The sequence below is a fragment of the Anarrhichthys ocellatus genome, unplaced genomic scaffold, assembly GCF_004355925.1.
Source record: "Anarrhichthys ocellatus isolate YVR2014 unplaced genomic scaffold, GSC_Weel_1.0 scaffold31, whole genome shotgun sequence".
NCBI classification, from domain to species: Eukaryota; Metazoa; Chordata; class Actinopteri; order Perciformes; family Anarhichadidae; genus Anarrhichthys; species Anarrhichthys ocellatus.
Genome location: NW_022280061.1, coordinates 2,111,849 through 2,138,908, shown reverse-complemented (window position 1 = coordinate 2,138,908; position 27,060 = coordinate 2,111,849). Strand labels below are relative to the sequence as shown.

Genomic DNA, 27,060 nt, shown 5'->3' with positions numbered 1-27,060 from the left:
GCGAGGTCGCGGCTATGCTAACGTAATTGGATGTATTGCTCTTTGAGCAGCAGCTCTGTCTGTTTGTATGCAGGCTTACTGATCCAACCAGCAACGACAGACTGAGGACCACTTCTCTTAAACTGTATCGAAAATTATTTATCAATCTGTTGACGTTTCCCAATTTAATTTGCAGACTAAATGCTATTATTTTTCCAATTCATTTTTGCAGTCTTACTCAATGTTATGCTCCTACATTATGTACCCCCCCCTCCACTGCACTTCATATAATATCTTTATTTGTTTTCTCTTGTTTAAATGCATTTATGTGTAGATTGTGTTTTCCTTGTGCATAAATTGACCTGCAAAAATAAAGTTTGCCATTTGCCTGGTATGTTGCCACTGTAAGGCAACACTTTCTGAAACTGTCAAGCTATGAAATGCTTGTATTAGTCAGGCACACTGACCCAAAATATTTTTCTTGTGCTGAAGGCACCATAATTGTGTCAAGTATTATTGTCCAATACACTTACATACACAGGGACATGTGTAAGTTAATACTTTGAATGGATACCCTACAATATACAAAAGCATAACCAGGAATTATAGCCTTTCCAAAAGAATATTGTGTGAGCTCCACCTTAAAAATCCACTGTAGCGTATGTGGATCTGTGGAAGTCTTAACACCTGCAGAGATATTTTAAATATAAAGACTGGCAACCCCTCTCTCATCCCTGACAAACCGGTTTCGTTTCACTTGTCAGACAGAGACTGCCCAACAAATCTCAGAGTGACATCTTTGTGTAAAAGCCACAGCAAGAGCTGAAGCATGTAGTCTATTGTGTTGTCCATGGAATCTGAAATGCTGCCTTCATGTGCTACTCGTACTCTTGTCACTTTTTGTAAGTCACGCAAAGCCTTGTTACAGGACATGAAACAAATCAAAGGGGAATTTTGTCCAATAAAACCATTTTCAACACATCTGAACGTATCACCCATCCTGAGGTGTGGAAGTGTTACCTCCTGAGTCCTAATTTGGTGATATTGTGTCCGACTGGTTGCATAAATTAGATCAGCTCATGCAATACATTGGTCCATGGAACATGTACATTTAGGAATGGACATATATAGCTATTAATTACTTTAGACTATAGATTGAGATGTTACATAACAAACACATGATCAATTTATATAATATAATACACTGTTAAAACAGTCGTTTCAAACTTGCTTGCACTTTTAACTCCTTACAATAAGGGTGGGGAGTTATAAGCAGTTGCACCAAAGAGTTATTTTCATTCTAAACGTCGTACATAGTTAAACAAACTGTATGAAACAGTTAAAACTAGCTCAAACTCCACCAGTTACAAGGGTGTCAACAATCTATTAATGTCCTATTAAAATAATATATCAGCCAGAGGGGCAAAACAAGTAGCTGCATGTGTCTGAAAAACAGTACTTCTACTCAAGTAGGATTTTGAATGAAGGGCGTTTACTTGTAATGGAGTACTTTTACACTGTAGTATTGGTACTTTTATGTATAGAAAGTTAGTAAAGATCTAAAAACTTCCTCCACCAATGTTCATAGCCATACATCCCTACATAGGCAAGCGAGTTTATTAAGGAGACTGATAAGGCATGGTATGTTACTGTGCAGGGTAATTTCCGACAGCCCCTGAAGGCAGCACAACGTAACGTCCTGGTGGGCGTGTCCTGGACTTACTGTGACAGTTGAGCTTGTTCGGGCTGTGTATGGAAAACTCTGGAAGTTTCCACGCGGTTTATAAAGACAACACTCGAGGCGCAGCCGTCGGAGTAGATCCAAAGGACGGACCGAGGAGGAGCGACTGCAGTTTATATAAACAGCCCTCTGGATGGTCAAAATGGGTAAAGACTACTACGATATTTTGGGAATTGCGAAAGGAGCGTCCGAGGACGATGTAAAGAAAGCTTATCGTAAACAGGCGCTGCGCTTTCATCCCGACAAAAACAAGTCACCGGGAGCCGAGGACAAATTCAAAGAAATCGCCGAGGCTTACGACGTCCTGAGCGACCCAGATAAAAAGGACATTTACGATCGTTACGGAGAAGAAGGTAAGAATACAGTTGACAGTGAAGCTGGTTCTGTGGATGTCAACACGAAAGGGTGACAGTGTCTGACATGCATGGGACCAAACGGTTCAGTGTCATGGCGCCCTGTGCCTCAGTAAAGCCTTGTTTGTGAGCCAAGAAAGAAAGGCGTTGTTCTGCACACACGATATCACACATTTCATACAAGTTTGTACAAGACCTGACAAAGTATAACTGAAAATATGTGAACGTGAGTTCAGCAGAGGAGCTGGGAGGTTGGTGTCTGACGTCACGAGGAGGGGGCGGGGCTTAGGGCACAGTGTGCTTGTGTGTGCATGTTTGAGTGGTGTTGTCAGTGTTTGATTTTAGTGCATGGAAACCGGAGAGGTGGGGCCGCGTGACAGAAATACTTTATCTTTAGTGTTCTTACCCGTTTAGTAACCGTGGTAACTTTAGCAATGACGTAGACTTGCAGATGAATGGAAGTAACCCTCATTTGTGAAAGTCTTACAAACTGTATTAAGAAATTAAACTTGAGATCAAAGTTAAAGACACACACACACACACATAATGCCACAATGAGTGTTGCATTACTTTGGTTTTAATATTGAGTGCTTGAAGTCCTTTTTTTTTCCAGTGATAACTGTATTAATTGGTTGTTTTTCTCACTCAGGTCTGAAAGGCGGAGGCCCCCCAGGTGGTGGTGGTGGTAGTGGTGGTGGTGGTCCTGGTAACTTCAGCTACAGCTTCCAGGGCGACCCTCATGTCATTTTTTCAGAGTTCTTCGGTGGACGTAACCCCTTCGAACAGTTCTTCGGTGGCCGCAATGGAGGCATGGATGAGGATATGGAGACGGACGACCCTTTTGCTCGCTTTGGGATGGCGGGAGGTGGAATGGGTGGGTTCCCTCGGTCCTTCGGCTCTGGTATGGGAGGAATGGGCCCTCACAGCAGTGTTGTGAAGAAGCCTCAAGACCCCCCCGTGGTTCACGATCTCAACGTGACCCTGGAGGAAGTTCTGTCAGGTTGCTTAAAGAAGATGAAGGTGTCTCGTAAAAGGCTGGAGCCCGATGGGCGAACAATAAGGATTGAGCATAAGATCCTGGAGGTGCAGATAAAGAAAGGGTGGAAAGAGGGCACAAAAATCACGTTTCCCAAAGAGGGGGACGAGACTCCCACAAACATTCCAGCGGACGTGGTCTTTGTGTTAAAGGACAAGACGCATCTGAAATTCAAACGCGACGGCTCGAACATCGTTTACACTGCAACGATTTCACTCAGAGATGTAAGTTAAGATTGTGAAAATCACGAGTAGAATAAAGTTCCTGTCGCCGCCTTTTCAGGATCTTAATTCATGCTTTTTTTTTGTTTTCTTTCTCTGTTATTTCCCCTTCTGTTCCACCAGGCCTTGTGTGGCTGTACGATCAACGTGCCCACGCTGGACGGCAGATCGGTGACCGTGTCAACGACGGATATCGTGCAGCCGGGGATGAAGCGGCGCATCAACGGCGAGGGGCTGCCTCATCCAAAACGCCCCGATCGTCGAGGCGACCTATTGGTGGAGTATGAGGTCAAGTTCCCAGAACGGCTCAGCCAGAGCGCCCGGGACACCATCGCTCGGGTCCTCCCGCGATCCTAAACAAGACCAACGGACATCCAGGACTGTCAGAACTATCACACTAAGCTGCCGACTATTTTTTTTTTTTTTTTTTTTATCAGTCATTTTTCATGTGGCTTTATAAATCACATGAGACAATACAGGACAGACTTTGTAAAAATGCTTTTTGAGAATGACTGCAGCATTTCACAGGGTAACATGTAAATATGACTAATGTTTTGTGTTTGATACTGAATAAGATTCTATTTTGATGGAAATAACTACAGTGTACTGTATTATGCAAAAATACATGTGCATATAATCTGTTTTATTTGTATTAAAGGTTCAACACTTCCATGAAAGATGTTATGTTTGTTTGTTTGAATGACCAGCGTCACAGCTCAAATTCAACTAAAAATGTGTTTGTAAACTGATGATGCAACAACAGGCAGTACTTATTGCTGGACTGAATTTTCAAGCACTGTTATGAAAGAAGAAATGGAAACTGGTGCTGGAAAGATGAACCATGTCAACACAGTAACTTGTGCATAATGGACCGTGATTGATTTGATGTCTCAAAACATCGTACGACACAAGACGACAAGCCTCTCTCATATCTGAATTAAAGAAAAACCAGATCCAACGTGTTAATTAGTGAGCTTTAAAGATACTCGTAGGCAGATTTCAGTCTTAATGCTGAGCCAACAGTCTGCTAGCTACAGCTTTGTAACGGTCAGATATGAGAGTGGTGTCAATGTTCTCTAAATTTCTGCCAGAAAGAAGATTTTGTGGAACGAGTGTCAAGGCCTTCCCCCTTCAGTTGGTGAGTGTGAACACTGCCCTCTGGTCTTCTTCTGCTCCATGAAGTTCAAACATCCAAATGAAGCAACACAGAGAAAAGCATTAATAATGCTTTTTAATAAAACTAAATATAAAATTCAGTCCCCCTTCTCACGCAAATCATTCTCATACAGTCCCCGAGGACTAAACTGTCTGGCTGGTATATTGTCTGACGGCAAGCTAAATGCTAAACTAAGACAAGATTATCCTTTATTATTCCTGCTGTGGGTAAATTTACAGGAGCCTGACAGGAGGGATGTGCTTCCATGGCCGCTTAGAACAAATTCAATCCTGCTACATCTTCTGGAAATACCCCTGGTATTCAGAAGTTGCCCTCAGGCTCTGGTCCCCGTGACACCGTCAATACACATCCAGCTTGTTTGATGCCCTCCAGCTTCATGTGCTGTGGTTGCACTGTGGCACGCAGAGCCAGCTGCCAGAGAACAATAAGTGTAAACACGTATGTTTATATATAAAAAAAAAAAAAGAAGTACAATCACAGCTTTGTAGCTTTTCTGGATCTTTTAAGGCACTCATGTTTCATGGCATTGAATCAGAAGACTTATTCGGAGCAGCCCGCTGCTTTCCCCCCCCCAACACTGCAGACTAAACTTTTCATTTACTTGGTTTTTAACCTCGATAAAGAATGAGGATTCTTCGTGTCGTCATGTTTTGCTGCTTCTCCGGTGAGTTTTGATGTATCTTTTTTATTAACATTCATAGAGACAGGTTTTATTTGTCAAATTTACACTCTGAATGTATTAACTTAGTAGTAATGTGTTCATTCATTTGAATGCTTCCCTGTCAAGCAATTCATCCACATCTCCACATTAATTTCAGTGGCTATAGTGGTCAGCAGCTGTAACCATGCACTTGGTTTATGCTGCAGTTGCATGTGCAGAGGCTTCAGCAGTGCTGGAGGTGACCGGCCATGTCGGAGCAGAGGTCTCCATCCACTGTTCTGGTAGCTGGACCACAAACAACAGCTCCCAACACCACAACATGTACTTCTGCAAAGGAGTCTGCTCCAACGAAAGCATTCTCATTCAAACTGCGAGCAAGAGGTCGACCGTCACGCAGCGAGGGAGATACGGCATGGAGGCCAGCGGAGGAGATGGAGCCTTCAGCGTGACCATAAAGAGGCTGCAGAGGACAGACGCAGGGACATATCACTGTGGAGTGGAGGGAACTCTTAATGTGTTGCACCAGGAGGTCAAGCTCATAGTTTTAGATGGTAAGTTTATGGCTAGATGTATTAACATTCCTGCAGGAAATGGGACGTTTTGGGATAACAATGAACAATATCTTCTATTTAGGATTTTGCATGAAACTAATCTCAAAGTGTTGACTGTAGGTTACTCTATGATCATTGGGTCATGTTGTCAGGACTGACTAGTGTCTCATACTGATTCTGTCTTCAGGATAAAACCAACCACAGCTGTATGAAGCTGACAGCCGGGTGTTGCTTTGCGTGGAAAGCCTGAAAATATTCTATGTAGTGTATCTTGTTATTCAGCAATGTCACATGAGCACACAGAATGTATTACCACTCAAGTTTGTCCTGTTATTCCAAAGCTTCCACTGTTCCTCTCGGATCTCCTCCGTCCACCACCCCCCTTCAGCCTGAAGCGGAAACTCTGCCCCAAGGCAGCTCTGCATCTGGCACTGAGCCATCAGCAGCAGCATCGACGCTGCCCGCTACAGAGGACAAGACAAACCAGACAGCAGCAACCAACCTCAAAGGTATTTACAGCCACAGTCAGAAGCTGTTCCCTTCTAGCAAGCTTCGAACCCCCAATAAACTATTGGAACTAATCGTGCCGTGATCAGTTTGGAGAAGAACTTAAAGGCCCCCTCTGCACCCCAAAAGGTGTTTGACTTATTGTTACTTCACTGTGAGTGACAACAGAGGGCTGTTTTTAAATGTGTTTGCTGAAGGTGGAATCTTAAATTTGAGTGTTGATGGTTTTTAGATACATCTGCCTGGAAGCCAATGTGTGATGTGGAAACGTTCTATTTTTAGAAGAGGCAGAGTTTCCAGTGCAGTTTCAGTGAGAAGTGGCTCGATACGTTTGGTTCTGAGTAAGGGGCAAAACGACTGGAAAAAATGTGTTGCCGTCTTGCTCTCACCCTAACCCGCATGTTCACTTGAAGAACTTAGTACCAGGATTTGTATTTTTATGCAGAAAATCATGTGAAGATGAGTCAAAACTATTAAGAATATAAATATCAAGGACTATTTAGTCATTTTGTTTGGAGGACCTGTTGTAAAGTAAACTGTATCGTCACAAACGCATGTCTGACTGTGCAGACACCACGGTGGTCATCATTGTTTCGGTGAGCCTGGCTCTTCTGGTGTGTGCCATCATACCTCTAATATTCTACAGACACTGGTGGAGTAATGCAGGTGAGGTGACACCCACACACTGCTTTCATTCCATAGTGTGATCTGACACCTAAGCAGAGCATTCACATGAGTTTTAATGAATCCTGTTGCTTGTTTGTTTCAGAAGGTCAGAACAAGGGTGAGGTGAGCGACCATTTTGTCATTAATCGGCTTTAGTTTTAGTTTAAATGTTCATCAAGCAATAAGTTTACTGCTCAGATAAAATCTTTCTAAATGACAATTCTTATTTATTTACAGCCTGAACACTGTGAGGAAAATGCAGATGTTGCCTCTACTCAGGCTGCAGTGAGGCTGCAGTCTTCAGATGCCGATCCAGAGTCCAGTATTCACAGTTCCTCCCAGTACGCTTCAGTCTACCAGGCACTCAACCCCAAAACTCTGGACTGAACAGGGTGTATTCTGTCTTTGACCTCACAGCTAATCTCACGTTCTTATTATGAATCAAATAAAGGACACGTCTTTGTATAGCATGCTCATGTTCTTCCTTTGGATGTCTGTAAAGTTAATTCTCTGTTTCTTGCGATGATAATCATCGGTGGCGTCATCTTCCAAAATAGGAACAAGGTCAGTAAGATTTTAACCTATTCACACAACTCTGTTAGATACATTTGGTGCGGCCTGGTGAACGTGAATACGGTGTTGTTAACGGGGACGAGGCTGATATGTGACGCACGCAGGTATGCAAGATTTAGAATGCTTAAAACTAATTAGAAACAAATACAATATATGCATTTAATCTATCATAATTAGATGAAAAGCACAAATGACAATAACTTAGCTTTTTCTCCTTATAAATATCTGTTTTTCAACTAAATAAAGCACACTGCACAGAAAGCACTGCTGGACTTGCTGCATCTGTACATTTCTGGGATTCTGAGCTTCATCAAATTCAAGGCAGTGGTGCAGTTAGACCTGCAGAGGGTGCTACATACATTTGATCTCACTCTGGAATTGGACCCCATAGGAGGCAATTAAAAGCATAAATATAGAATTAAATGGTGTTGATAATATCTTGCTTTTATCAGCTCCACCAGTGTCTATTTAGAAGATCTAGTTTCATGTTCAAACGAAGGCAGTGAGTTTATGCAGTGACCACATTAACAATTATTAATCACACCTCTATTTTCTTTCCACATGCACAGGCTTGCAGTATGTTGCCGTTTGTGTAGCGTCACTCTGAGTCACTAACTTTCCATGAAATAAACATTCTTCACATTTACAACCTACAGTTTTAACACCTTCACCCAACAGTGGACAACCCAGAGACGTTCAAGCTCAAGTCTTATAACTACAAACCTTGTGAAAGTCTCTGTCTGCCACCTGTTCTTTAAATAACAATAGTCATTTTCTGCCTTTCACACGTAGCCTTCGTGTAACTGAAGGCACACTCGGAGAGTGTTTTGGCCACACACATTCATAGACACAGCATCAAAAAAACAATGAGTCACTTTTAGATGTCAGGTGTTAGCACTAAAATAGAACATTGCAATGTTGTGGTATCCTTTGGTTTACATTTGGATCAAGACTTGTGCTTAGAATTGCTCGTAGGTGTTTGTGAATGAACAACTGAAGCAGTAGTTGGGGATCTATGCTTTTTGGCAGAGAGTCGATACGTGTAAGGCTGCAGCCAGCAGCCCGTTAGCTTAGCATACAGACAGGATCCAGGCAGCAACAGCTTACCGTCTCTGTTGAAAAGTAACCAAATCCACCTAACGGCACCTCTAAAGTGAGTAAATATAAAAACAGACAGAGCCATGCTAGCAATCCCCCCCCCCATGTTTACAGTCTTTATGCTAAGCAAAGCTAACCAGCTGCTGACTGTAGCTTCATATCTAACAGAGAGACATCAACCATCTTGTCTATTTCTATAAGCAAAATGTATAATTCCTTGCCAAACAATGGGGCTTTTTTAAAATAAAAAAATAATTTACAGTTTGTTCCAGAGCAACATTATTTCGAGTCCTATTTCTGTCCACGTCAATATTTAGTCTCTTTTAGCCTCTTTTAGCTCTGTTTTTGTTCTTTACTGACTCCTGTGGGGAATATTTGTCTCTTTAGTTACTAAACGCTCCACTATGTTCACCAGCTAATTGCAGGTAGGGTACATCAGGTTTTAGAGCCTTTTCCACTGATTACAGGTGCCTGCTGTGGCTGAAAATGACGCTATAAGAGGTGTGAGAGTGATCCCAAACAGGGCTGGACAGATGAACAGCTGAAACTCACTATAACACTCCATACAGCTGAGGGGGAGCTACGGCTTTAGGTGATAACTCTCTCTGGGTTCATCATTACGAGTGAGCCCTTTCACATCGTCATTCAATACATTGCTATTATATAAATGTAAATTATAGCCACTTTAAAACAGCTGTGCCAAAGCAACTGGAACTTTTCATTAGCAGGCCTGCTGTCGTATCAAAGTGAACTGAATCTTTATTTTAAATTTACATATGCTTAGTTTGAATTGTTTGTTCAGGTTTTTGTAGTAGACATGAGGAAAAGCGTCCGTATTGAGTTTCAGTTCTTTGCTTTCAATTCAAGCACAGGCTCCACATTATGATACCAGCAATTGAAACTACGTGTGGGCTTGCATTGGAAATACGGGTCTTCTCACTTCACCTTGGCCCACGCATGGTTCTCTTCTCTCAGGTTAACGTCAGGCTACGCTCATCGTCTTCCGCTCTCGTACAGTCAAAACGACAGGAAGAAGGTCGATAGTTGAGAACTCACCTAGATGTTATTTCAGTTGCACAAGGCTGTGCAGTGGCAGAGCCGGATGAAATATTTAACTACTTTTTAGGCTTTCAAAGAGACAGATTGTAAATTAAAGTGCAGAGCCTGGAGGGACTGACAGGAAACTACTACAGAGCTGTCACTTTATCAATCAGAATGAAGACCTTTTATATCTTCTGCTGTCTTCTCTATGGTAAGTGTGTTAATTAATTACATACAAACAATCTAAACAACTCAAAGATGCTGTAACTCTTGTCACGTGATTTCATTTTGGCAGCTGCTGGGATCGAGGTTTCAAGCATCAAAGTCGAGGGATTCGAGTGGGGAGAAGTCTCGTTCCAGTGTTCACACAGATTAGCGAAGGGAAACAATAAATACCTCTGCAAGGATTCATGTAACGACAGAGAAGATATACTGGTTACAGTAAAAGCTGGTGGACGAGCGGCGTCAGGGAGGATAGCTCTGGTGGACTCGGGGGACGGAGTCTTCACTGTGACCTTCAGTCACCTCCAGCTGTCAGACTCGGGGAAATACTGGTGTGCAGTGGAAAGACGTGGTTTAGATACATTCACTGAAGTACATGTTACTGTAAAGGAAGGTACGTGCATGATCTTATTACTCCTACCTTGAATTGGATGTATCTGTACACCGACTACTTTTATTTTTGTCTCTACATTCGTGTATACACATTTCCCCATCAGTGGTGGAATGCAACTAAGAACATTTACTCCTTTATCTGGCAGCTGGAGTTCTTTACAAAATGAATAACGTATTATACGGCAGTGGTTCCCAATCTTTTTGCACTTGCGACACCTTAGAAAAAAAGCTGTGATTTTTTGGGGCCTTTTGCCACATGTGTCACAAAACCATGAGTTCCATCAAATAATGATTTCCTCTTTAAACTTCTCGGAAGACTAGTAAGAGTCAGTATAGCTCATTGGTCAGAGCTTTTGACCTGAACAAATCAGGTTACCAGTACCTCGTCGAGCATGGACACCTGGCCAATCCCAGGGCTTGAATGCCGCACAAGGGCGGGTCTTGTGAAGAAAAGTAGTGGGATTCAGAATGACGCATGTCGGACAACTACAGTGACCTTCAGGTCACGTGAAAGCATGACAAGCCCTCTTCAGAGCCAGCGTTTGGTTTGTCCGTTCTGGACTACTGTAGAAACATGGCGGACTTGGCAAAGATATAGATATGAAGGGCTCATTCTAATGTAACAAAAATACAAAAACAATTCACTAATGTAATAATACACACTGGTACTTCAAGTTTGAAAGAAGACGTTTACGATTAACAGAGTATTTTTGCATAGTTGTTTTGGTACTTTTATTTAAGCAAAGACTCTAAATACTTTTTCCACCACTGTTCCCTTGAAGCTGTTGCAAAAGAGACAACGACCACCATACCTGAACTTTCTCCCACAAGGACATATCCGAATATTTCCAACTCAACAGAATTAACACCTGGAATGGACACCAGAAGGCCTGCAAACCTTTCGACAGGTAGGAAGAAAAACATCATCAAAATTGAATCCTTATGAATATAAAAGATAGATTACAAAAAACACAATGTACAAGTAATATTCCATCCAACCTCGCAGCTTCAAACAACACCAATGGCGGAAAACAGAACAGCACAGGTTAGTTTATATCTCATCACTTGGTGTGTGCAGTCGTGCATGAATATCAGTCGCTTGTGGATAATGTCAAATTGTTGAGCCATGTCTCCTGTTTCTGGTCAGGCACCGTGTTGTACGCTACAGTCGGGGCTGTTGCCATGCTCACTGTTTTGATGCTGGCAATAATCATCAGGAAACACAGGGTGAACATCAAACCTCAACCACAGGTTTGCTCCAAAAGCACAGACGGCGTCGGTGCAGATGAAACGGAGGTACGAGTCTTTTCACGACACACAGCAATTGTCTTCCTAGAGAAAGATGACGATCGTCTTGGCAGCGAATCAAATGAAGCCGATGAAGTTCCCTTTCCTGGTTTCAGAGGTCAATTTACAAAGAGGGTTTTCCCAAAAGTCCGTCAGCTCATATTTCTCTTTAAGATGCTATAAAACCCACACCTAATTGGTGTTTTCATTTGCATTTGTAATTTTCGGAAAGATGCTTATTTGCATACTTGCTGAGAGTTAGATGAGAAGATAGATGCCAGGCTAATTCCTCTGTTAAATATGACACCTTGGTGAGCCTCAAAGATTGTCACTTTTTTTATATTTGAGTCTGCAGCAAATTATATTTACAATGCAATTTTTTAATAATATTGAACTACATCAGTAAAATTAAAGTGGTATCTATATATGTGTTACTGAGTAGATTCAGCCCAGTGAGATGAAGAACATACTTGAACTAATAAATGCTGATTTGCTTTTCCTTCGCCACTTTTCAACAGGCTGACTGCGAGTACGATGACATTGGCGAGGACGTGCAGTCCTCTTGTTCTCACCACCCAAAGCAGAATCCACCGACAGATGCGACCGCAGCCGTCGAATGTAGCGTACCTCTTCACATTTATGAAAACATCTGTTGCTACAAAGGCACCGAACATTCAAGACACTCAGCTGCAAATGACCAAGACAAACATGACACAAGCTCTGTGATCTACATCAAACCTTTGCCACCTATATGTGAAAGAACTGGCAAAGGCCATCTTGGAAAACACACGAATAAACCGACAGCAACTAAAAATGCAACAAGCAAACCAACAGAGAGCTGTACGGGCAATGCATCTGCCTGTCACTGCAGATCTTGCAGTGATTCCACAGACGTGAGGCCAAGATCACTTTGGTTTGGTTTGGATGCATCATTAACAGTGTGAGTTACGCCCCAAAGTATGATTGGTGGGATTTTTATGGACACTGATGTACAACTGAACTGTACCTCCTACGATGCTTCCTCAGTGAAACCAACGTTTACAATGAACTACATTTGTATCCTTTACAAAGGTATGCCGAGGGTTGTAGACATGTTCTGTCTGTGCATTGATTTAGAGTCATTATTTGTGTGCCAACAGAGAGACAATCTTACCTTTAGCTGGAAAAAGCAAACAAAGGAATATGTTTTCATTCACGGAATTACTTTACAGACTTTTGAATATTTGTTCCTTGATAGTACACGATTGAGTAGAGGGAGAAAGGACGGATGGGTGACGGTGTTCCAATCTCAGATAGATTAATAAAATGAAATCTGATCTACAGTCCTAGAATTTATTAATTAAAAGCTTGAGACTTAAGATTTTAACTGGAATATGACAGCGTTTGTATGGATTTTTGTCTACCTGTATACACAAAAGAAACCTCTATCACGGTGTCAACAAGAAGTTATCATAAACTTCACAGGAGTGGTACCAAGATAGGTAGCACTGTTATTCCACATTGTACCGCCTTACAAAGGCAGAGAGCAGTAATTACACAAAGAGTGATGTTGTGAAAAAAGGAGATTGAAGTTCGAAGGCTCTTAACCAAACTGTGTAACATATGTACAGTATATATATGGTAAAACCTTTGTGTCTTTTTAGGATGATTATTAATCATCCCAGACTTAAGATAAAAAGGAGTTTAAATACCAAACAATGTAAAGGGCGCAAGGAAAGGAAAGGCAGCATGTACAAACAAAATATCTCTTTGTTTCTTCAGCTTTCTTGTTCATTTGAATTAACAAGCTAAATACATCAGTGATTTAAAGGCTCAACCAGTTACTGCTACTCTGCTGAGCTAGGCTTGTTACCTTTAAACAGGAAACGTTTCTTTTTTTCATTATGATTAGATTTAAATTATGCCTTTTATATTAAGTATCAAAAGTACATTTCCAATTACAGGGAACTGGGTAAATTAGATGAGAAGTTATCTCACCAGCTAGCCCTGACTAGCCATAATGTGGCACCTGCAGCCACTGCATTTTAATTTATATTTATGCTTTCTGTTTTTTGCAAAAAAATGTCCACCTGTCAGGGAGAGATCGTGGCGACAATGTTGCGTGTTTCAACGTCGACACGTGCAGCCATTTTCTCGGTAAATCTCCACCGCATCGATTAGTTTAGCTACGAGGTTGTCGGCTGTGTGTAATGTAAGCCCAAAGGCGTGTGTGACTGTGAGTATGAAGTTAACAGCAACTTTGAACATAGCTCTGAACATAGCAGTGCAGTGTGTGTACAGTTTATTTGTTGGTGAATAAATGCTACAACTCCTCAAGACCCAAGCCAAGTCCCCGTGTCTCGCTTGCTATACCTGCTGATCAAAATTAAACTCAGCTTCTCCCGTCTTTAAACAAAAGAATACAATGGTTCTTCAGCAGTTAATCGATCAAAATTCTTATTGTAGGTGTGACTGTTTGTGTCGGATTATGTCGGGACACAAATACATATATGAATGTGTTTGCATGTAATTATGGATAAGGGGGATAAAGTTTTATAAGTCAGTAGAAGTATTAACGTATGTCTGTACCTTAAAATAAAATAAACACAGATGCCTCTGTGTGTAGTATGATAAAGCTTCTGCCTTTGGCGATTCCTAGTGGTCATATTTAATAAAGACACTGTGGCCTGAACATTGAAACAACCCACAAAGTTATAATTTCTAGCACATTACTGTGAAACTTTTAAACTTATTATTTTGTGTGCACTGTTGGGCATCATCAAATGGATGAATAATTCATAATGAAGTGGAAAGAAAGGATGTTTAAGGCTTACTTGCATGAATAATGTAACAAAAGACAGACTTGCTTCATGAATTTTCATCTGATAGAACAATAGGGAGAAAGTACGACATGTGTCAATGGAACATACATACATATGTTGTTTGGCATCAGCCTTGAACTTAATGTTTTATTTCATTCAACATTTTCTAATATTTAATATCACTCTTCATGACCTTTTCAAGTATTGTTGTTACACAGATCAGTGTTATTAATAATAATAATATGTGTCAACATATAGATGACGCCAAAGAATAACAGGTGGCCTTTTTTAATGAAGCATACTTTATAAATTGTTCGTACAATGCAAGCGCTATTGTTCTTTTTTGGACCACTTGAGGGAACAATCTGTGTGGCGAAAGTATCAGCTATTTATTTACACATCCAGCAAACACAGAGCAACACTATCATCTAGTAGTAGTTGTGTCCACCCAAAATCTCTCTCATCTCCTGACGACAACACTTGGCTCTTTAGCTGCTTTATGCTCAACTATGTTCACCACACAGTCACTAACTGTGTCCGTTTGCATGCGGAGCTCTCGGCAGTCAGGGAACAGTTAAGTTATTAAAAAGAACTGAAACGGCTTCCTGCGGCTGCTGGAAACAAATCTCACACGAGCAGTGAGAATAATTGGCAACAGTAAAGCTACGGGCCATAAAACCAACACAATCAGCTGAGACGCTCAACTGTTTAACTTCAGTCTGGTGATAATTCTCTGTGGGTCCGTCACTACGAATGAAACCATTCACATTATAAGTTATCATTTGATCCGTTATTAATTAAAAAACATTGATTGGTGCAGATTGATTTTCACAACTCATTTATGTATCCTTTATACAGTAATAACAACATCTGGGTTAGCACACCATGACAAATCTATTTAACTGGAGTTGAACTTCATCACACCTACTACCTACCAGATAGCAACACTGGAGTCAAGAACAAGTACAGTTTGTGATGAGTCGAGAGGATTACAGAGGACTATGATTGCCTTGAAGGATGCAGTGAATTAAACCCAGATTTATTTTCTTAATTTAAGAAAAAAAAAAAAACAGTGAACTCCGGATGTGCTGATTTAAAAAAAAAAAAAAGGTTTGTGAATACACATGAAGGTAACTTTCTGAGTCACCTAAGCCGCCATGATTTCACTTTCACAGGTTGAAGGTTGTGTGTGGACTGGTTTGTTCATGAAAGAGGAAGAGGTTTAAACACATGGACATGAAAGCCCCAGATTGAACACACGGACACGGTCTTTCGTCCAGGTTGCTGCCTCATCGGGCTGCTGGGGAGGAATCTGCGTGTTGCAAACTGAAGGTAAACTGGGAGTGATGGGAGCAACCTGGATCTCATGGAGAACCACTACAACTGTCATCATTACTATACTACAGATCCAAGGTGGGCCGCGTGCTATGCATTAAAGATGACGTAATAGACTTTACTTGAGTTCAACTATTTGTTAAAACACATGATTACATAACTAACAGCTTTTGTTTCCAAATGACAGCTCGGATCAGTGTCAAAACCACGGCTGTTAACGGTGTGGAGGGCCAGAGATTTGACTTCAGATGTAAATATGAAGACGGCCAGCAGAACAATGCTAAGTACTTCTGCTATGAAAATGACGACAATGATGACAAAATGTCCTCCACCCTGATACGGACACAAAAACACGACCAGTGGGATAAAGGTGGACGCTTCTCTCTGTACGACAACACCACCGGAGCCTTCTTCATCGTCAGGGTGGACAGCCTCACCTCAGAGGACAGCGGGACGTACCGGTGTGGGGTGAACGCGATCCCTGATCATATCAGTTTCATACATCTGAATGTTTCCCGAGGTACCGTATGTTGACTGCTTATACATGGCACAAAATCTGGTTCCCGGTTGGTGCCTTACAGTGAAATAAGAAGTTAACAAAACAGATGCTGAATAGTTTCTGTCGACCTAGTGGTTTCGATCTAAAAATGTCAGGCCTCTTACTATAAATAAGTAGTGTTACAGTAATAGTAGTGCTTTTCGTTTTTTTGTGAACCAATCATTTTTAGCTGCCCTTCATCAACAGCAAACCCTCCAGAAAATCTCACACATCACATTAAGTAAATCTGTGTAACTACACAATTCATCAGGGAGCTCTGTGTGTTTATTCTTGTTCTCTGTATAAACACTTTGGGCTTTTATTTGTCACTGTGCTTTCCAGTTACTGAATCACCCATCTTTCCGTTGGATGGCCCAGTGAACAGTGAGTGATTGTGTGTGTGTGTGTGTGTGTGTGTGTGTGTTTTCATGGTATTCACAATTCTATGTGTGTGTGAGTGAAGTTCACTTATTGTTCCCTCCTGCAGAGATCCACCTGTCGCTGTTCGTGACTGCAGCGATGTGCATTGCAGCGATGCTGTTCATATGTCTGTTCACGCTTTGCCTTCTGCTGGCTATTAGACACCAAAGACCTGGCGCCCGCCAGAATAGAGAGGTTTGTCCAAACTTTTAGCAACACTAGCAGCAAGGCTACAGCGATGTCGCTCAGTCTGACACTGTTATCAAGACTGAAATACATCTCAGCAACCAGTGGATGGATTGGCATGAATCTTAGTACAGATATTAACGTTCCCATCGGGATGAATTGCAATACGTTTGGTGATTCTCTGACTTTTTATCTAACACCATCATTGTCATTAACCAAAGTATGGGTCAATGTGTCCCATACTTTGGTTAATGACTATAGACCTGCAACACTAAAGACATTCCCATCAAGCTCAGCTGTACTTGTATTTAGTGCTAAATGTTGAGCTGGATTTATAATTGATGCAATGGGTTAACCTACGGCTTAGGTTTTGATTTATAGTCGGGCGTCAGATGTCACCCATTGATGATCACCTGGTGATCACAAAGTAAACATTATACATGCTAAACATCCACATTTTAGCATCGTTACCGTGAGCATGTTAGCATTTAGCTCAATGTGCCTTAGTCACAGTGATGCTAGCATGTCTGGAGACGCTCAGTCTCGTTAGCTGACTGTAAGAACCACTTTATCAAGTAAACACTAACAAATTAGCATTCAGAGAATACTATGACATCTCGTGCAAGAAGCAGTTCACTGTGAGCAGGTTTCTGTTCATCCCACAGACATCATCCGACTATGAGACCATGATGCCTGGTGTAAGAACTGAACCTGAACTGAGCTGCAGCTCACCGACTCCAGACTGCGCCGATCCTTCGGCTTTACCATCGCCACCACCTGACCTCTGCTCCCACTTCACATCAAAGCATCGGGAGTCCACTGTCACTCTCGACGAATATGTCGATGTGGATGTGCCAAAGCAGTACCAACATCTGGATCTCAGCCGGCTAGAGGAGCACGTCTATCACAGCCTTAATGGACTCAGCGATCCTAAAGATGGACCTCTGGGAGTCAAAAAGCAGATCAACTGTTGAAGGATAATTCCGGGTTAATTACGGCCAATGGAGAGTCAGAAACTTCATTGTTAACCTTTGTTTTCTTGTAGCTGTGCTCCCAGATCTTGGTGTTAATATTATTGATAAGAATGAAAGTTAGCGATAAAGGAACTTTAGTAATTCAAGAGGTTATTGTGTTAATTATTACTGTATTTAGGTATTTCTAGAGGAAATAGTTTTGCAACTGAAAAGAAGAACTGTTTGAGCAAGACTCAACTCAAGCTCGTCAAGAGTTGAACAAATCCACGAAGAGGAGCACACTGGAAGCTTTAAGCTCCGTCTCTCGCTTTGCTTTCTGATATATTTCACCAAAATAAACCAAATGGTAATATCTGAGGGTGTCCTTGTGTTAATTATTTACTGGCCTGATTGATGTGAAACTTTCACTTTGAGACGAGCAAGAGATGGGAAGGGACCTTTTGGTGCTTCTCACAAGTGGTTTTGTTCGTGAGATGAGGAAGCCGGCTAAACAAAGGAAGTGCAACAACAAAGAGGAACCTGTGACAAACGCAGAGTCATCATTCGTTTGGAGAAAAATACAAAGAAAATTGAAAATCAGGGTGAGTTAAGAAAAGGCAAAGGAAAGTGACATGTACATGCTGCGTGTGAAGATGATTTTCCTCATTTTGATCTTTCTTCTGGGAGGTAAGTTTACAAAGGTTAATCCGTTTGTCTCTCTCTCTTTGTTCCTCTATCTGAATGTTTAGTGTCTTTCTCAGGTGTTAGGGTTCGCCTTCCTGATTTTGTGATTTGTCAGTTTTGTTGGCAGCTGTATCAAGATTACTGAGTGCACTTTTTGAGGAGCATTTTTCAAAAGTACCGTTTAGTTTAACCTCTTCAAGCCTCTAAGAATATTCAAATGAAACAATCAGAACAGAATAAACAGCCTCTAACTGTAGACATATGCAACTTGTGTCCGGGGCCAGAAAGCAAAAGGGCCAGAAACCGTAAAAGTTTGAGAATTTTACGTCCTTCTGGTTGGTGATATACCGTGTAACTACAAAATGAAGATCTGACTTTGTTGCTGTCTGTGTGTTTTGTCCAGGGTTATGGGAGACTGAAGCCGTGTCAGTAACAGGAGTGGTGGGAGAGGAGGTGAAAATAAAATGCTCTCACTCGAACGCATTTAACAACGTCAAATATTTCTGCAAGGGACCATGTAAAAGTGAAGACATCCTAGTCAAAAGCAGAACAAATAAGGATTCAAATGAGAAATACAGTATTACAGATGAAGGAAACACATTCTACGTGACCATCTCTCGTCTGACAGCCGATGACTCAGGAACTTATAGGTGTGGAATTGACAGAGCTGGTCTGGACACATACAATGAAGTAGTCCTCGCAGTCATAGAGGGTGAGTTGATTCGGCATTGTGTATGAATAGCTTCCATGACGTTGTTATCCCTAGTCACTTCAAAGATGAAAACCTTTGTCCCATTTCCTTTTTACTAGAATATGACCAATATTTCACAACAGTCTGTCTCAAGCTGATCTTCTTTGTTTCGCAACAGACAGCAATTAAAGGAAAGAAATGAGAGACCAACACAGCACATACAATGTGACTGAGGGACGAGGATTAAAATTAAAATGATTGTTTCTAATTTCTTTCAGGAAACACACAGGATCCTGACAATGACTCACAATCAAATTCAAGTACGTTCATCCTAAGCAACTGTCTGGATGTGTGTGTGTGAGAGACTCCTGAGTGATGTGTCATCACTGAGGTGTGATGTCGTCTCTTTGTTTCAGATAAGCTGGTGTACATTGGAGCTGGTCTCGGGGTGCTTGTGCTGGCTCTGGCGATGGTCCTTTTAATCTTCTTCAGACATCGAAACAGAGGCATCCACACATTTTCTGGTATAAAACGAATAGACTCGTATGATAATATTTTCAGAACTCAGCAATACCCAGGCCTGAACACTATAACAAGCACCTATAGCAGCCACCTCACAAGTATCTAGCACTTTTCTTGAACTTCTGCCCAGTGAGCCATGGCAACCACCACAAACAACCACATATAGCAGACTCCAATATGGCGCCCAGTCACTTGAATAAAGTTGCAGAGTGCGTAAGTCAAAAGAGTTTCGGCATATTATTGTAATTTCCACTATATGTATTTCCGTCTACTCTGTAAATCTGACATATGTCCTGGAAGAGGTGTCTCTCCTCTGCTGCTCTCCCTGGGGTTTCTTCATGAAATTTATTGTACTTTTTAATTATTTTTATTTGCTGCTTTTAATGCAGCGTTTTTTTCAGGGAGTGAAAGTAATAAAAATCTAGTTTTCATTCGTCTGGGATCTAACACTTTGTGAATCATCACTCTCCATGCAGGAAAGAACCATGACCCGGTCAATGCGACAGTTTCCTGTCAGAAACAAGATGGACACCACATCACTACTCCCTCTTCAACAGCCAATGAGTACCGAGAAACAGACAGCAGGACAAACAGCATCTCTTCGACTGTTCAACACCAAGACTTCGGAGGCGATCGCTCAGACAATATTTATTCCAACGTCTCCGTTTCATCCGGCTCTCAGATCCAACCAGACGGCCTCCTCTACACCACGGTTAGCTTCAACAAACACACAGACGGCAGCGCTGACACACCTGGCACCGCAGAGCTTACATACTCCGCCATTAATCACGACGCAGCAGATGAATCCGCAGTCTATGACAATGTGAGAACTCAGTTGTGATCATCTCAAGTGCAGTAAAAGTCTGTGTGATGCTCAACTGAAAATACCCACCATTCACACATTTCTGTAAAACTAAATTCACAGGTTGTTGTGAATTAATTATTCAGATAATTCAGAATGTATTTATTGATTAAGAAATATATAGATAACTAAAATATAATTCTGGTCAGTAGATTTTGTATTTTAACCTAATAAAAACAACATTGTCAAATCAATATAGATAGATTTTCTTCTGTGAGACGCCTACCACCAATACACACACACTCACACACACTCACACACACTCACTCAGCTTTAATGAAATAGAAACTGAGAAAAGGAAGAGGCTATAGTGGACAGGTGTCACACCTACAGCTCTAATTAACCTCAAGACTTCCCGGTTCATTGTGGGGCTCCAGTCGTGTTTCTAGAAGAGGATGTAAGCCTTCAGATTGAATTTAGACTCAGTGGAGTGGTCTGAGAGTTGGTTAAGGGCAGAGAACCCAGTAGAGTCTAAGGAAAACACAAGCTGAGAGAGAATGTTTGCAAAGATCGCAATAGAGTGCTGGAGGAAGGAGTTGTAAAACCAGGAAATGAGTTGGCATTTTTGCACTTCTGATTTCCCATTAAAAAAAACAATAAAAGTGGTGTTCATTTGTGAATATTATCTTGCTGAACAAAGAGCTTATTTTCTGCAATAAACCAAAATCCAATGAAAAGAATCCCATTGACGTTTTGTTGAGGGAACCAGAGTGATGATAACTTCCAGGTTGGCCAACAAAAATACGTAATTTAGCCAAAAAACAAACACCTACTGTGCTTATTTTTCTAATTTGAAGCATCAGAAGAATCAAAGACACATCTCACCAAAGGAGGGAGGAGTTGACATCTCCTGCCGATATGACCCTGGGAATGAAACATGTTTTAATGTGATGATTCTCATTAAAACCAACGTTAAAATGTTTAAAGAGAGGATGCAGAGAGGGACATATTATCCCTGTGATGATATGAAAGATCCTGCATGTGACCATCAATAAACTGCCCCTGAATGATGCCAAAACATACTACTGTGAAATAGATACGTACACGTTTGATTCTAAAACAGAAGTCAAGCTAAAATTCTACAAAGGTAAGTCAAAGTTATCCATTTTCCTTACATGTTACCGCGCTTTCTTTGACAAGTTTTTAATATAAGTTTTATACAAGGTCTAAATCATTGGAAATTGGTTCCATCTGTGTGCAGCATACTGTAATATCACCTGTTTCCTCTTCAGGGGTTTGTATTGGGGACTGGTTTTAAAAAGGGAAAGTTTACGATAGTTTGCTATTCAAATACTAAATGTATCTTACGAGGTTGTTTGTATTAAGTTGAAGTAAGAATTAGCAGTTGTGATAAATTTAAGAGGGCTTGGGGTTTTTTTGTCCTGGAAATAAGCAAAACTCAACAGGTAAACATATAAGAGATAACTAGGATAAATCTTTTTATACAGTATTCTAATGTGGCATTTCACTTTGCTCTAGTGTTACCACCACTGGCAGGAAAAGAGCTGTTGTGATTGCTGCTGCTGAGTCTGTTGGTGTTTCTGTACTGTAGACTGAGGAAACACAGACATGATGACCTCAATTTATGTAACTTGCAAGTCTCTGCAACATGATTATCCAACGATTCTCTGACCACAAACCAGGTTGTGTGGGTCCAGAGCTTCAACACGGAGGCAGCGCCCCCGGCCCTGGAGAGAGATTAGATCAGCTGCTTGACCTGCTTTCATATCCTCATCTGTGTGTTTGTTAGCTTGTCAATCATCCATCCATGCACTTTGATGGCAGATTTGACAATTATAGTCACAGTGTGTTATTTTGCTTATTCACTGCATCATTTTATAACTTGTTCTTGTGTGGAACAGTATTTCTCCAATAAACCCACTAACCTTACACCTTATTTATTAAAAAGTCAGGTCTCATTCATCTCCCAGCTTTATTCCACTCATATTATAAAAACAAATCTATTTTTTTTCTTAACCTCCTCAGATGAGAAATGAGGTGAATGTATTTATCATTGCTATAATTTTTTTTATGATGGATGTTTGCCTGAAAAGTGTCAAATAAGGCTGTGTAGCGTCTACTGAACAGTGACACCTGTGGCTACAAGTAGCACTTACAGGATAATGGTAAATGGTAAAACTCATAAAGTCCACAAAGTGACTCAGTAATGTCAATTCCACAATGATATCTAAAGGCCAATGGTCATACCGGACAGAGTAAGCAGCAGAACCTTTGAGTGCATTGATTTGAACAAAGTTATGTTTATTTTGTTAATTTCACTTTCCATTTGTGTGAGGAAGAATGTGTTAAATTTGCTTTCAAAGTCTCACTTAAAACTTTAGAAGGTATCCTCCCATTAATGGTTGTTTTGACCATCTAAAAATAACTCAAAATGCAATAACTCAAAATCCAAATATGTTGGTAAGTGATATGATACTCATAAGGGTTTAGAGGTTGACTTCATCTGGAGGCCTCCCGGGGGAGAACTGCAAAACAAAGATAATGTGAACGGGTGAAAGTCACATGATACCTGATCACACAGACATGTGACACTCATTTTTAGATTCAGTTCTAAATTTATATTAATCTCTGAAAATACGTTCCTTAAAGGTCCAGAACATGCCAGAGAATCATCACATTTTAAGTTTTTATCAGAATGAAAGTAATCCAGAGACAGTTGTCTTTGTATCCATTGCAAACTGGAACTGCTAATAACTGATTCAGCATGCTTTTAATGGGGCCACTTTGCCAAAATGTAAACAAATATAACATATAAATGGGGCTTAAGTGGTTTTGGATTTTTATGGAATTTAATTGTCAACTTCAAATCATCAAATATTTCTATTTATTTAACAACATCTTCTTTTATTTATTTATTTATCGGAACCTGTGTCTGAATGGGTTAAATCAATGAGTTTCTACAGACGTTTTTGATCCAAAGTTGGGACATTGTGGACAATGTTCTGTGAAGAACAACCATATTTGGTTTTACGTCTTAACAGATGAGGAGATCATGAGATGCAGCAGGTGAAGAATTACTCTGAATATTTGTCAGCACTTTCGCTCTCCATCACTCTCTCTACTTGCTTTCTTTCTCTGCATAAAAAAGCATCCTCATTTTAAAATGCAAATATTTCTAATTATGTTCCAGAAAGCAGAAGCTACTCAGAGAGACAGAAGGTGTGACAGTAGTACACTGATGCCATGCCGAGAGAAAGCAGAGAAGAACGGCTTCATATTTGATAAAGTGATATTTAAACTATACTAGAAAAAAATAGACTGAGAAAATGAGAATATCACTGGAAGTCATCATTTACCTAATGACAGGTATATTATACTACATGTGTTTCTATGTGATGAGTGAAAAACCTGTTTACAGTGTTATGAAGTAATAACTTCTTGTTTTCTTACAATTTTTTCAACAGCTAGTGTGAGATTATCATCTGTCATAGGAAACAAAGGAGGAGGTGTTGACATAAACTGTAAGTACGATGAAGTAGTAAAGCATCACGCAAAATACTGTTGAGAAGACGCGCTAGCTTGTTTAATGTCAAATGAAAACAAAAAAAAAAAAAATCATACGCCTGCAGCTCAAAGAGCACCGAGGTACTTTACGTGAGGATTTATTTTTCTTAATTTCCTGCTACTTTATACTTCTTCCAGAATACAATGCAAAGGAAAATGTACTTTTACTCACAGCATGTATCTGACACTATACTTACTACTTACTTAGCAGTAAATTATACATAGAAAACATAACCAGCTTAAAAAATATGATATATAGTTAGAGATTAAATTATCCAGCTGCATGGTTAAAGTTAGCGTTGTCAAAATGATATAATAATAATTTTATAAATAAATAATTATAATAATAATAGTTATTGTTTTTATTTTCACTAGGAGTGACGGGGTGCTGTACTGTTTACACACAGTTTTGGTTATTTCAGATGAGGCATTTCTGTGTTTGTGGTAAGAAAAACAATCCAATAATTGAACATAACAATATGTTTTCAGACTGGAATGACATCACACCAGTGGCATTAAACCACAGTCCTGGAGAGACTGTCCAAATTGAGTGCACCTATCCACACAGCCATGAGAACAATGAGAAGTTCCTGTGCAAGGGGGCGAATCCTTTCAACTGCAATCAGCTGATAAATACAACAGAGCAGGAGAGCGATGTGGCTAAAGGCAGGTTTCATATACGGGATGTCAGGAGAAAGAAGTACTTCTACGTGTACATCAACAATGTGAGCACAGACGACTCTGGGTACTACTGGTGTGGCTCCAGCAGGACGGGGGAGCATGCTGGATCCACCAAAATCCTCCTCTCTGTAGGCGAGTACACTGAGCACTTTTGTCTTCTACTCTAAACACACAACTTATTCACTCTGTACCTGTGAACCAAATGCAGGACAATTATTTTATCAGAACACATCTGTGCTGCTGTTGATGAATAGATGTGTAGTAACTTTGCAGGTTATTATTCACCCATTTTAAAGGTCTGTTCATATTGTTTTTGTCTCACACAGCTGCATAACTGAGCTGAAACTAAGTACATTGAAGTACTAGCATTAAGTAAATACTTGTACTTTACTTGAGTATATAAATTTTCTGCTAGTTAGCATAACTGCACAACATCTACTGACAGCTACAGTCACTAGATACATCAAATTAAGACTCAACATAGAAAACACACGATCAGTTGAAATACTATTACACATTTGCATGGATGACAGGTACTTGTACAGTGGTTAAAATTAGCTTCCTTTTGACCAGCTGCAACATGAAAGTTGAGCAGCTACTTTACCGGAGTATAAAGAGCAGCTGGTATATCAGTTAACAGTGTAGCCAAACAACTCAAGCTGGTATGTGTGTAGGCAAGTTGAATCCAGGGCAGGAATGGCAGACTCCACCACTAATGATGAAAACTACTCTATAAAAAGGTATTTACAGAATGTAAATACTTCTAATGGCTAGTGCAGAGAACAATGCAGACCATAAATAGTATCAACAATTAAAATGGATTTCATGAAAACCTTAAAAGGTCATAACTTCAAAATGCTGCTGTAATAATTTAAATAACAATATAACACTGACACGATTCTGCTTCACAGCAACTAAGTATTTTTTGCTTCCAATACTTTGAATGGGTTTGAATGCAGGATTTGTTCACCACTGAGTATTTATGAATGAACATAATGAGGGAAAGTACTGTGATTACAGTGATGGAGTATAACCTGCAGGGGGAACAAAGAGATGGTAAAAACAGAGATGGATGGATTGAGACAAGCTTCCAGCATCAAACACGACGTGTTGTGTGTGCGCCTTGTGCCTTGTGTCACATCTCTAATCTTCTGGCTTTTTACCCTCACACAACTGAAGAACACATCCCAACCAAAAGATCAGACCCTCCAGCTCTGCAGACAACAGAATCATCTACAACCCGTAAAGTTCTCCATTCAGGTGACCTCCGGCTGCCACTTGCTACTGCAAACAAACAGCTGCTGTTCACACCTCCTTAAATACACGCAACACTTTTACTGCAAAAAACAAACATCGACACAACCTCTCCCCTTTACGCATGAATTTTGAGGACAATGAAACTCTGCTGACGGCATGTATTCTTTAACAACTTCAACTGTTGTGTCTTTGTTGCAGATCTGATTGCCATTGTGGTAGTGTGTCTGGCCTTGTTACTGATACTTGTGCTTGTATTTATACTGTGCAAATACAAACTCCCAAGGACACAAGGTGAGGGTTAGATATTTGAAAAAACAACAACTTGAAAACTTAAGCTTAACTTGCACATGATTTTGATTATGAGTAACTTTGAAAGGTTAAAAAAAATCTGGTTTCCATCTACTCAAATGTTCTTGTTCCCAGTGTGTTGTGCCGCAGAGCAGAGGACAAACGATGAACACGACACAGAGGTGTGTGCGCGTTTGTGTTTATGAGTTTGCACATGCGAACTACAATTGCATCTATTACACTGCGCCCCTTCTTCCTCTGCAGGAAAATCATGGAGATCCCCACTATGACGAGATACAGATGCTGAACCAGCAGGCGAGCTCAGGAGACGCACTGCTGTCTGTCTATGCAACTGTCAACTGTCCCGAGGACCAGCTCCACTACGCCAGCGTCAACTTCCAGAAGGTCTCGACAGAGGGGAACGCACCTTCTGACACAGAGGAAAAACCGCTCGCCGACCTGTGACTACTCCTCTATCAGGAGGTCTCAGGGTGACACCCATGACCTTGATGACAGCTGGGTTTGGGTCAGTGACAGTGAATGCGAGTAAATCTTACACTTCACAAAAAATTGTTATTGAATTAAATTCTCTTATTTTAAAAAACAATTATTGTGGTTGCTTCTGTTTTCAACTTTTTCTGTGATCAAACATAATTAAGTGTCCATATAATAGAAAATATTCAGTGTTACCACTTTGAGTTAATCATGATCTATTAAGGGTCATAAGTGATGAACAGCGAGTGTACAGCATATTTGTATTAAATACAGTAGGCCTACATCTGGTGCATGAGAACACGTGTCGTCTTTACCT

General features: G+C 40.6%; 4 protein-coding genes and 1 long non-coding RNA gene across 6 annotated transcripts; all 5 read left to right on the top strand.

Moving 5' to 3' along the window:
• The first annotated feature begins 1,641 nt into the window (after window positions 1–1,641).
• Window positions 1,642–4,608, top strand: dnajb1b (DnaJ heat shock protein family (Hsp40) member B1b). Its single transcript, XM_031864657.1, has 3 exons — window positions 1,642–2,073; window positions 2,723–3,333; window positions 3,454–4,608. The coding sequence occupies exons 1-3, from the start codon at window positions 1,854–1,856 to the stop codon at window positions 3,685–3,687; spliced, it is 1,065 nt and encodes a 354-aa protein (XP_031720517.1). The 5' UTR covers window positions 1,642–1,853; the 3' UTR covers window positions 3,688–4,608.
• An 11,025-nt stretch (window positions 4,609–15,633) lies between these two features.
• Window positions 15,634–18,273, top strand: LOC116393002 (uncharacterized). Of its 2 annotated transcripts, XM_031864878.1 has the most exons (5): window positions 15,634–15,720; window positions 15,830–16,162; window positions 16,523–16,564; window positions 16,668–16,795; window positions 17,452–18,273. In XM_031864878.1, exons 1-5 carry the CDS (start codon window positions 15,654–15,656, stop codon window positions 17,758–17,760), a joined length of 879 nt encoding a protein of 292 aa, XP_031720738.1. In that variant the 5' UTR covers window positions 15,634–15,653; the 3' UTR covers window positions 17,761–18,273. The 2 variants fall into 2 exon arrangements, with proteins under 2 accessions (XP_031720738.1, XP_031720739.1); XM_031864879.1 differs by lacking the exon at window positions 16,523–16,564.
• Window positions 18,274–18,286: 13 nt separating this feature from the next.
• LOC116393001 (uncharacterized) lies at window positions 18,287–21,045 on the top strand. Its single transcript, XM_031864876.1, has 5 exons — window positions 18,287–18,426; window positions 18,827–19,135; window positions 19,393–19,434; window positions 19,531–19,638; window positions 20,113–21,045. Exons 1-5 carry the CDS (start codon window positions 18,372–18,374, stop codon window positions 20,475–20,477), a joined length of 879 nt encoding a protein of 292 aa, XP_031720736.1. The 5' UTR covers window positions 18,287–18,371; the 3' UTR covers window positions 20,478–21,045.
• Window positions 21,046–23,622: 2,577 nt separating this feature from the next.
• Window positions 23,623–24,871, top strand: LOC116392723 (CMRF35-like molecule 5). Its single transcript, XM_031864431.1, has 3 exons — window positions 23,623–23,825; window positions 23,924–23,980; window positions 24,513–24,871. Exons 1-3 carry the CDS (start codon window positions 23,786–23,788, stop codon window positions 24,869–24,871), a joined length of 456 nt encoding a protein of 151 aa, XP_031720291.1. The 5' UTR covers window positions 23,623–23,785.
• A 1,010-nt stretch (window positions 24,872–25,881) lies between these two features.
• LOC116392703 (uncharacterized) lies at window positions 25,882–26,481 on the top strand. Its single transcript, XR_004213356.1, has 3 exons — window positions 25,882–25,964; window positions 26,160–26,252; window positions 26,385–26,481. It is a non-coding gene; the product is annotated as an uncharacterized LOC116392703 (long non-coding RNA).
• Window positions 26,482–27,060: the final 579 nt, after the last annotated feature.

Bases quoted from the DNA above. Each gene is read 5' to 3' on its own strand.
- LOC116393002 (XM_031864878.1), top strand. From the start codon at position 15,654: ATGGGAGCAACCTGGATCTCATGGAGAACCACTACAACTGTCATCATT. The intron at 15,721-15,829 runs GTGGGCCGCGTG...TCCAAATGACAG, and splicing joins TACTATACTACAGATCCAAG to CTCGGATCAGTGTCAAAACC. The intron at 16,796-17,451 runs GTTTGTCCAAAC...TTCATCCCACAG, and splicing joins GCGCCCGCCAGAATAGAGAG to ACATCATCCGACTATGAGAC.
- LOC116392723 (XM_031864431.1), top strand. From the start codon at position 23,786: ATGAGAATATCACTGGAAGTCATCATTTACCTAATGACAG. The intron at 23,826-23,923 runs GTATATTATACT...TTTTTTCAACAG, and splicing joins CATCATTTACCTAATGACAG to CTAGTGTGAGATTATCATCT. The intron at 23,981-24,512 runs GTAAGTACGATG...ATATGTTTTCAG, and splicing joins AGGAGGTGTTGACATAAACT to ACTGGAATGACATCACACCA.
- LOC116393001 (XM_031864876.1), top strand. From the start codon at position 18,372: ATGTACATGCTGCGTGTGAAGATGATTTTCCTCATTTTGATCTTTCTT. The intron at 18,427-18,826 runs GTAAGTTTACAA...TGTTTTGTCCAG, and splicing joins TTTGATCTTTCTTCTGGGAG to GGTTATGGGAGACTGAAGCC. The intron at 19,136-19,392 runs GTGAGTTGATTC...AATTTCTTTCAG, and splicing joins AGTCCTCGCAGTCATAGAGG to GAAACACACAGGATCCTGAC.
- dnajb1b (XM_031864657.1), top strand. From the start codon at position 1,854: ATGGTCAAAATGGGTAAAGACTACTACGATATTTTGGGAATTGCGAAA. The intron at 2,074-2,722 runs GTAAGAATACAG...TTTCTCACTCAG, and splicing joins CGATCGTTACGGAGAAGAAG to GTCTGAAAGGCGGAGGCCCC. The intron at 3,334-3,453 runs GTAAGTTAAGAT...CTGTTCCACCAG, and splicing joins CAACGATTTCACTCAGAGAT to GCCTTGTGTGGCTGTACGAT.